The 10,609-nt window shown below is 36.9% G+C and overlaps 2 protein-coding genes across 2 annotated transcripts in view; one reads left to right on the forward strand and one right to left on the reverse strand.

Annotated features, from left to right (window-relative positions):
* The first annotated feature begins 336 nt into the window (after nucleotides 1-336).
* On the forward strand, nucleotides 337-1,052 carry GNG5 (G protein subunit gamma 5). Its single transcript, XM_026057597.1, has 2 exons — nucleotides 337-351; nucleotides 900-1,052. Exons 1-2 carry the CDS (start codon nucleotides 337-339, stop codon nucleotides 1,023-1,025), a joined length of 141 nt encoding a protein of 46 aa, XP_025913382.1. The 3' UTR covers nucleotides 1,026-1,052.
* A 3,089-nt stretch (nucleotides 1,053-4,141) lies between these two features.
* RPF1 (ribosome production factor 1 homolog) overlaps nucleotides 4,142-10,609 on the reverse strand; it is a 14,241-nt gene continuing 7,773 nt past the window's right edge. Inside the window, exons 2-9 of the mRNA XM_026057598.1 lie at nucleotides 10,567-10,606; nucleotides 9,434-9,514; nucleotides 8,941-9,036; nucleotides 7,785-7,938; nucleotides 7,113-7,195; nucleotides 5,940-6,121; nucleotides 5,726-5,852; nucleotides 4,142-5,033 (exon numbers count right to left, since the gene is read on the reverse strand). Coding sequence (XP_025913383.1) covers nucleotides 4,992-5,033; nucleotides 5,726-5,852; nucleotides 5,940-6,121; nucleotides 7,113-7,195; nucleotides 7,785-7,938; nucleotides 8,941-9,036; nucleotides 9,434-9,514; nucleotides 10,567-10,606 — 805 coding nt within the window. The 3' untranslated portion in view covers nucleotides 4,142-4,991. The remainder of the gene's footprint in view (nucleotides 5,034-5,725; nucleotides 5,853-5,939; nucleotides 6,122-7,112; nucleotides 7,196-7,784; nucleotides 7,939-8,940; nucleotides 9,037-9,433; nucleotides 9,515-10,566; nucleotides 10,607-10,609) is intronic.

Genomic DNA, 10,609 nt, shown 5'->3' on the forward strand with positions numbered 1-10,609 from the left:
GGGGCCGGGGCGGCCCCGCCGCGCCCTTCGCTCCCCGCGGCCTTTGGGTGTCCCGCGGCAGGCGGGGGCAGGCGGGAGCCGTTCCCCGGCCGAAACGCTCCCCTGGATGGGATGGACATGCCTTACTCTCCCCTTTCATTTCCTTTTTCTGGGGAGTGTCTCTTTCCTTCAAAGCCCTGTCGAAAAGGGCTGCCGGAGTCGGGGCTGACAACAGGTTGCCTCGCCTGGCCTGAACATCGCACTATAAAATGGAGACTTAGCTGCAAGACATATTAAATCCATTTGTTGCGTGCGTTTTTCTGTGTGCGATAGGCCCTGTGTCATATTAGGCAGACTATGAGGAAACTGCAAGTAAAAAATATCAATAAAGATGCTAGTTTCCTTCAGTTTGATAATTCTTTTCTATGAGCAGTTCAGGGTTACAGCAAGGAAGAGAAAGACAAAGAATTTATTTCACTGTTCTCAGGTAGGTACAGCCTACCAAAAAATAAAATTAATACGCTATCTCATCGTAAGGATAGTTTTCCAAGGGAAAATAAAATGCCAGTTAATTGGGGTAGAGAGTCTTAAACTACAGGCTGTCCTTTTAAAGAGAATTGATGCTGGAACAATGATCTTTGTGTGTGTTACAAAGCAATCTTCAAGATGTGGCTCCTCTTTCATACGGTTTCATGCTTGGAAGTTTTCAGTGTCAAAGTTTTTCCAAATGAATTCTTGTTCCAGTATTGTACAATTTCTTGTTAGTCAGAAACCAAAAAGTGAGATGAAACTGCTGTATAAATTCAACCTAGCTATAACCCAGAATCATGTAACAGCATTCTTTATCCATTGTCATGTAGGTTATATCTTCTGTAAAGAGTATGGTCAGTGAATACTAATGCAGACTTTATTATGACTAGGTTTCTCAGGCTGCAGCAGACTTGAAGCAGTTCTGCCTGCAAAATGCACAACATGATCCCCTACTGACAGGAGTATCTTCAAGTACAAATCCATTCAGACCCCAGAAAGTTTGTTCATTTTTGTAATTATGTGAACTACATTGGTATCTTTCAGTGGTAAGTTCTTGAATTATGATTCATAAACTTGTTTTGTCATTAAAAATAGCTAGCTTTAAATGAGGCTGTCTGTGTTAAAAACATTGAGAAGAGACATCTGACTTCTGCAGCTGTTGTCGGTCTAGATCCCCATTTTGGGCCCCTCCTCCCACACCGTGGTGGTAGCTCTGCACTGGACTGTACAAATGCTGCTCATAAGCACTGTGAGTGGCATTTAGCTGTTGCAGAGCCTCAACCACTTTCTATTGCAGCAGCAGAAGTAGCAGGGCCGGCTACTAGTGAGCTGTTATTTTGACTAACCTGGCTTGACATTAATTGTGCTGTATCTTCCCTCCTTTTAAGGGTATTGTTTCCATTTTCTCACTTAGAATTATTGCCTGACAGTGTACTTGGTGAATTCAGATTGCAGCAGATACTTAAAGCAGACTTTGGTTCTTAGGATTTTCTTCTAGTTTCTTGACAAGCTACCTAAACTAAAACTTTTGAAGAGAACTTCCAAGAGTAGGCTAGTGGTGGTCTTAAAGTAAGAACACTGTCCTCTATAGGACATTTCCTCTAACTCAAAAGGAAAGGCTATATAGTCCAAGAATTGTATCAAGGCCTGTATTCCACTTAAATAAGCTACTACATGGATAGGCAGTATAAATAACTAGAAACAGCTCACTCTTGATTTCGATTTACATTCCAAAACTTTTATAGGTTGATTAACACTGTTGCTATCACTATGAAGCTAAATTACTAGTCTGGTATTGCTTGAAAATTCTGGTAATTAAGTTTTAGACTAACCTCTATAGAAAGCTGGGTGGGGTTTAGATCCACAGTATTCTAACCAAGAGTGTTTGAATCTCAGTAATTTGCTGCTTCGCATATAACAAATGCATAAAAATTTTACCATCTCCCTCACCTTGCATTTCTTGGGGGTGACAGCATATACAACATTATTTCAAATCACCTGATGTGCTTTAATAGTTCATAACCCTTAGAAACCTCATAGTGAGTCTTAACCTTGAGGGATTCTGTTTTTGTAGCAGACCTGCATTACCCAAAGAATTGTAGTTTGCTGGATGTAAGTTGTGTTATTTATATAGCTTTAAAGAAAGATGACCACAATCAGATTTGTTAAAATTGTTCTCTCATTTGAGAACTTAACCATTCACTACCTTCAAGCAGACTGCAGAAAGCTTCCAGAAAGTTTGTGTGTAATACAAGCAGTTCATGCTAATAAAACCCAGAGTACAGAGGTTGATGCTTAATTGTATTAACGCCCCCCCCCTCGCCCATACACACACACTTCCTAGACTATCTTGAGCAATGCATTATAGTAGTGTAACTGAAATGTGTTTTAGAGTTCCTGTAGTTTTTAAAGTTGTTTCTACTGTGAGCCTTAACTATTCTTATTTCAAAGATAAGTATTTTGGACACTGACTTATGATCACACTATTATGGCTTCAGCTGGGAGCAACAGTTCAAGAAGGAGGAAATCAAATAACTTGTCAGCATTATAGACTGATGACCTTAATATTTATAAGAAGTTAAATTAGCTATAGTTGAATCTGTGCTACCTATGATTCTCCACTAAGCTTTGCCAATAACTACTAGTTCCTGGGTGTGGATGTCAGGAAGTATGTTTGGTTTGTGTGTCTCAATTGTGTGCACATACAGAGCTTAAAAAGGCTTAGTATTTTATTTCTCAATTACAGCCCTTATCTTCCATTTCTGATTTTGTAATCAAGCACTTGCTTCTGCTGATGCTACAGGCAAGTCACTGGAACAGCAATTTTAGTCATACTACCTATATAGAGAATTGTTTTCCTTCACTGTATCTCTTGCAAGCATTTCCTCAAAATAGGCAATTTATTTGTAATCCTGGTGTTTTGACGATGAGCCAATAGAGTTCATGTTTGCACAGTGAGCACCACCTCTGTAGAGTGAAAAGGAAGTATAATTCTGTCTAATGGGCTCATTGTTAGCTACCCAGACTCCCCCTGCTTTTCAAAGGCAGAATAGATGCCTGATATTTCTGTAGGTGTCAAGTGACTGTGAACAAGTTTTTCTGAAGATCTGGCTTCCAGCAGACAAAGTGCTTCAGTTATCTCACAACAGCTTTGATTATTTTCCTGTACCCTTGGGGATAGCTTCATGGTTTTAAAAAGTTATTTTGTAATCTAATAGCCCTATAAAACAGCTGGGAAAAATACCAATTTTTCTAACTAGCTCTCTGTGGCATACTCTGACAGTGCATGTTTTTAGACATGGGTTGCTTCATTTAGGATTGGTACTTCTCTAACTACTTTCTTTTGTTTTTGTCTTTCAGATCTTTTAGCATCTTTTCCTAGCTGCTGATGTGTGTAGGGACAGAGTGCCTCAAGGAGTAGCTTGGTTTGAAGTCTGTACAAAAGCTTAGCTTTAATGTGCCAAATCTAACTGTAAAATTGCTACTATTGTCAAACCTCTTACCATCTACCTCTCCAAATGAACTGTATGCTAATTAATACTTCTGTTTCATGAGGGAATCAGTTTTATATACCAAGCAAAAAATAAAAGTGTTTTGATTTAGTCTGGTTTTGGAATTACTGGAACAAGTTGATTCATTTTCGGAAGTGTTCATTCCTCACCAGTTATTGTATCACTCCGTAACAGCAAGAGAACATGTACCAGAGTCTGTCTCTTTAAATGCTCCATGGTGCTGCAAGTTTGTCTTGGGTTGATATTGTTACAGAACAATGAGGCTTCATCAGGACTATACTTAGAAACATCAAAGAAATAGAATAGAAAAAAAAGTAATTTTTTGGCTCTTAGTTTACAACTCAACTATATAGCTGTCCCATATCAAAGTTATTAAATAAAGGCAAAGGTAATAAAACAGTTTATTTTTTCCTAAAAGAGCAATTCTACAAGAGTAGATAGCTTACTCTGTAAGCTCTTTAGATAAATAGTAAAAAGCACTTATAATGGCTGCACTCAAAAAGAAAGTAGTTCAGAGAACACTCAGCTTTTTAGGTGCCAGTGCATGTGTGAACTTTAAGGCAGAACAGTAGTTCATTCTGCACATAATATTAACTCACATAAACCAAAAGGCTAAAGAAGTATTTTTAAGTTTTAATAGGAAAAATCCTGCTCAGAGACCTTACCTGTTCATCTGAGCAGCTTTTTTAGATGAGGTAGCTTTATATCCTTCCTTTAAGCTGGCCTCATGAATTCTTTCCGATTGATACTATTTCTTCTTATATACAAGAGTACTGACTATTTCAGGTACATATCTCTCCTAAATATAACATCATTTAGGGAAAAGATGCCCGTAGGAATTTAACATATTATTTTTGTAACTTCAGGAACATAGCCATTTTACGCAAGATGTTAACCAAAATAAATATCATAGACTTCCTAAATTGCATACAGCCTTCTTAATGTTCTCTAGATGAGAGAGTTTTTGGAAAACTGACACCATTCCTCTCAGAGGATAGCATGCTGTAAGTTAGAGGTTTAAAATATTTATACCTTACCTGATTAATGGAAGATAGCTGAGTTGAGCTGCTTTACAGATGGAAAAAAAAGTCTAATTGCAAAATACTTTATTTGAGAATATCTTTAACCAAAATTTTTTACTGTCTTTGGTGTTGCAAAATGAAATTTCTCTCTAGAGCACAGGAGTAGTCATGGTGAAGCTTCAGTAATAGCTAAATTATAGGCTGCTCTCACATTGCCATAGTTTTTCCTGCTAAACTGGAACAAGAGTCACTGTCTTAGTCACATCTGGTTTAGCTGCAAACATAGGAAAGAAGATGCAATCCTAATTGATCTGTTCCTGTAGAAAGTTTTAATGTTGGCAGTTTTTCCTTCTGCAGACAAGTAATTGTTCAGTAACATTATCCCTGCTTAGGAGTCTGAGATGACACAATCCATGGTCATTGTCAGCAGTTAGCAGATAGCTGTCACTTACAAGTGAAATTTTCTTCTACTTGTGTCCATTTCTCGGCGCTGAAATTCAAAAGAAAAGTTATTAACCAGCAAATTCATGTAAGAGGATACAAACACCTCATGGTGATGAGTCCATGAGTCCACCTCATGGACTACATCAGGAGTATTAGAATTTTTTTTCTGTTATAGCTTTGGATACTCTTCTAAGTTTTGCCAATCAACTAATGCAATTGCATGGTAAAATGACTGCAAAAGTCATTTATCATTGCCTATAGTAATACTTCCATTTCACTTGGAGCTGTGCATAAGTTAGTGTTACCTTCCATTCACTATTAAGAAGTGACATTTATGCAAATAGTTTAACCATTTTTACATTATGATTCTTGCACTCATTTTGCACAAAAATAGCTCTAGTCAAGCTTACTAGGCAGTCAGTAATAGCTTATACTAGGGAAGCCTTTTTCACACATGCTTGTAACTGTATATGTTAAATTACGTTCTGCAAATAAGTAGCCATGGTATATTGATATCCATCATCCTTGCTATTTTTATTTTTCACTTGCAGTATATCAGAATGTTTCTACTTTACATATTTGTATAAATGCASCTCTAAATGGTGTTTCAGTTGAACACTTCCTCTTGAGAACTTTATTTAATATTGCTGTTTAGGCTCACATTTGTGGTTACATTTTATAATGTCAGATTTACTCTCCATTCCCAAACAGAACTAGTATCGTTACTTTAAAACATACCTTATGAATCCATTCATATTCTCCAAATTTGGAATCAAAGGTTCCTTTCTGAAGGGACCTCAGCTTTAAGGTAAAACGTGGCCCAAGTTCTTGAATCCCCACTTTCTTTTCACTCTTGAAGATATACCTTCAAAAGAAAAAGAAAAAAAATTAGGAAAGCAGTTACAAGAATGTTATCTCTCATTTACAAGTTTGGGGGGGAAAAAARAGTCACCTGTGGAATCTGAAAAAGATGTAGTCTCGCTGATTGTGAAATGTAGCTACTTGTCTTCCAATGAACTGAGGATCGTGTGGGAAGAGAGAAGCAAACATGCGACCAATAGAATGGCCAAGTCGTGTTGTAAAATTATTCAGGATTACTTCAGGTACGTGTTCTGTGGGCTCTTTACCTTTTCGCTGGAATGAAAGTCATTAATGGATAATGAAATGAATACAGAATGATTTTAGTACGTTACGAAAGAGAAGTTTGAAGTAAACTAGAGCAAAAACAACCAGGGCCAACTTATTTTAACAAGGCTGATAACATGCCTTAATCATTTTTTAAAAGGTAGTTTAAGTTTGTAGACAAGTAAAGCAGCAGGTGGTAATATAAGAATGCTTGGTTCAATAACATAAATTTAAAGAAAAAGTGCAAATGAATAATTTTACAATCCCCATCTCCTGCACCAATTTCCAGGCTTAGCAGCACCCATTACAACAAAGAATCAGTCTAGCTATCACAGGAGTCTGAAAATCTCTGTGGACTATTGCCAGTTAAGAGTATCTGAGCTAGCCTTTAATGACAACAGATGAAATTTAAGAATTACCTAATTCAGAAAAGAAGAGGGGAAAAAAGGCATTTTACTGCAAGTTATTTAGGGCTAAGCAAGTAATACTACAATGCTGTAAGAGTAAGTAAAGCTAGGTTTTATTCAAGGCCAGGAACTGCATCAATTGACATCTTGTATACCAGACTGTACATATACCCTATTGTATGTATAGTATATACTGCGTATATGTATTTCCTAGTGTTTTAGGGTATCAGCTGGTATTTATTGGTATGACTACAAAAGTCCTTGGCAGACAGTTAAAGAAATTCAGCAATAACTATGAAATTGAAAATACGCTGCTTATGAACTGGAGCATACTGGTCCTTGGCCTTTTTTAAGAGTGTGTGTACAAATACACACACTATGTGTATGTGTGTGCATTATACATACACATATAATTATATACATATATGCATAATTATGTATGCACATATACATACACATTGTTTATAAATGCAAAAAACACCTTTACAAAATCAACTGAATCTCATAGAACTGCAACCAGTTTTGACAGTTAGAATATATTTATCATTAAACAATAGACTGCACATTCTATAATTTTGTTGGTGGAGTCTCACCTTTATTTCTTTACGYAAACGGACACTGCTCATTCTAAAGTGAGCTGTTGGGCCATCAGGCAAATGACTTAAAACAAGACCATCTGTTCATTGAGTTAAAGAAAAGCTGATGAAAATCAACCTGTAATTTACAGAGGGACACATTCTGTGAAATGTAATGTTACATTAGAATATTACATTCATGATCTATGCCTGATTTACGAGGTTTTATTCTTTTTCCTCAAATACATTCATAAGCTAATTAACTAGTTTTCTGAAGCATGTCTATTAAAAGTTTGCTTTAATAGCTGAACAGAAGTATACTCTAGCACTTTCTGTCTTACTAATTAGTAATGGTTCATCTAGTCAGCAAAACTAAATGAAACTCTCTGGTCAGAAAAAAACTGTTAACTAATCCAACTGTAAAGTTTAGTGAAACAGTAACACTAGCTATCTATGCCCTGCAAACGAAGAAAATCACTGTTTCTTTAATAATTTCAAGTCCCATTAGCCATCAGGTACTTAAGTTGGCACAGTGATTTTTTTAACTTAGCAATTACAACGTAAGCTGCACAGTGAAGAGAAAAAATCCAGAATAATAACATACATCTTTCATGCCTACTAAACTCAAAATAATTTTTCCTAATATGCCTAGAGCTAGTACATCTATTTTAATAAATACACAAAGGATACTTGGTATTTTGCGATCTTCATTAATGACGATTAAATCTGTGAAGTCTCTTGCAATACACTGTGGAATAATTCTTTTCAAAGCCAATCCTCTTCGATAGTAGACATGCGAGTTAGGTATAACAGTAGACAATTGTTCACAGAATCTCACTGTTCTCTGCAAAACAGGTGGGCTAAGTTGCAATCTCTTAAATATACAGCCAAATTCAAAGAGGGATGGATGGCTGCTCATTCCGACTGCCCGTCTTGGTGGGTTTTTTAGAGACGTTAGGAGTAATAATATCGTTTGAAGACAAGCTTCCAAATTACTTTATTCAGTTGCTGGAAAATTTCTCTTGATTTCTGCTGCACTGCATGTTAGAACTGTATTTTTCATTTTTACTTGGGATGTATTCATAGTAAAGACTGCAGCTCCCTCCAGGCTGCAGCACACCAGGGACTTATTTTAGAAGGAATATTTTCTTCTCAATCATAGTCAAGTAGAGAAATTCCAAAAGCAACTCCTCCAGAAATCATTATTTATTAAGGACATCAGTTTACAAAATGTTGTTAGCATTTCAAAATACAATACAAACATTGCTTCAGGTACTCTATCTGCACCTGAGTTTTCAGATGATTTGAGGTTTACGTTTTTCTATTTTTAAAACCACTTCTTTTATGGTTTTCACGAAGTGTCAGAAATATCCCCAGTTAGGTAATACATAAAAGGACATGTCCATGAATTTTTTTATGAAGGAACAGAGCTAAAGAAAATCGGGTTATATACACACAAGGTTATCAACAGTCACTAAAAAAACAAGCAGAAAAAATCCATATGGGAGCTATTATTTTCAGTTTGCTAGTTTTTCAATTTAAGATTGCATGTAGTGATTACGGGCTTGTAAGTCGTATTATATTTGAAAGGTAAGAAATTTAATCCCCTCAGGCAAATTAAGACCATCTTGACCATTGCTAGAACCCAAAGTATGTTTGTCATGATCAAAAAGAACCTAACAATTTAGCATTAAGATATCTCTTGCCCAACCAGTTGACTTTGCCTCTGTGTAGAGGCTACCACAAGGTTGTATTTTTAAGTCATTCCTACAGCAAAATTGAATTTACTAATTATAGTATGAATCTTGGCTATCCTATAACCACTCCCTAAGTAAAGCATACGTACCCCACGAGGTCTGTCTGATGTTGTAATAAGAATCTTGGGAATCGTCTGTCTGTTGAAATATGGTGCAAATTCATCAGTTGCTTCATCAAAAGCAACCTGGAAGAACAGAAAACTTGTTACTCCACCACATATTAATACTGAATAATTACAGAACAATTGTTCAATTTGATCTAAATCCTGATGAAATTAAAGTTAATAGGAAAAATTTCAATTCACAAGATCTATCCTATAATTAATCATCCCAAGGCATCATTTTTAAAATTATTTTCATGAGTCTAATATAATGAAAAATGGTAGAYGAGTTTTGCTATCAACAACAATAACGCAAAGGGCAATTATCTAAGGTAGACAATAAAGAATGACATCTGCTAGTGGATTCATCACACGTAAAAAACAATCCATTAACACCTTAATAAGAGAGTAAATAACATTAAGTTTCATCAATCCATTTTAAATCACCTCTTGTAGAAAAAAAAGCAGAAATTAAAGCTACCTCTTCATCATTGGGATCTACAGTTGTTTCATCATATATTCTCTGATTTTCRATTGTCTTTGGTACGGCTTTTGGAGGTGCCTAGAATAACATATATAAGCTTTTTAACACAACGTATTCATGTTATTTTTAAGTATATTGTGAAAAATGTTCATACTATCACAATACTGTGTTTATTTCTGCATGGAATTAAAGGTATTGTTTATTTTATGGCAGTTTTCAAAAAGGAAGTTACAACATCTCACGTAAGCTTCAGTAACAACATCACCTTGGTTAAGAATATGCATAGATAGCGGGACACCAGAGAGCATTGTATGGAAGAAAAACATTGCTAGGACAGTGAAACTGCTTAGTTTCAATCTAATGAAGAAATGTCATTCCAAAACAAAACAGAAGATGTGGAGCTTTGTTATCTGTGGAAGAAAAAAAGTGCTACTCCCTGCTGTAACACATTTTACCCATGACACCTACAATTTCATGACTAACACCATATAATATTCAACCCACTGATACAGTGTATCCTTGTGATATTATAAGAATACAGGAATTCACAGCTTACTGTCAAATGCATATTGCCAATATGCATTTGAAGTTGTTCAGGAAAAGGAGAAACAAAACTCTTGCTCATGGATAGGCTAAGAAATAAGGAGGTGACTGGTGTGGTCAGGAGTTGGTCAGAGCTGACTATTTTAGTTTATACAGGAATGGGTTATGAGAGTATAACCCCACACAATATCTACATGATGCTGTAGCAGTTACATCAGACAGCTAACATTTTTCAGGAAGGCCCTGCTTTTATGCCATCACTGGGATAAAATGAGTGAGGAATCACCCTCCCTGTCACACCGTAATTTAACCCAGTACAAACACCGTTTACAAGCTTAGCTGTTTGACACATGCTCTAGCCAGCACAGCGTCTCTACAGCCTGCCACGGCGGAGAGCACTGCGATCGCTGCTCGCTCTTCACTGAAGTGCCTGTGGGAAGTTCTTTCACTCACTGAGCTGAAGAAGGCCCAACGCAGCGCCCAGCTGAAAAATTACCGCCAGAGCAGCGCTGCTGCCGCTCAGCCACGGGGGTACCGCCGCCCCGAGGCAGGGCCGCCCCGAGGCACGCCGCGGCCCGAGCCCTTACTTGGTCTCCGAGGGCTTCTCGCTCCTTTCTCCGTCTCTTCCTG

The sequence above is a fragment of the Apteryx rowi genome, unplaced genomic scaffold (genome assembly GCF_003343035.1).
Source record: "Apteryx rowi isolate R43461 unplaced genomic scaffold, aptRow1 scaffold_14, whole genome shotgun sequence".
NCBI lineage: Eukaryota > Metazoa > Chordata > Aves > Apterygiformes > Apterygidae > Apteryx > Apteryx rowi.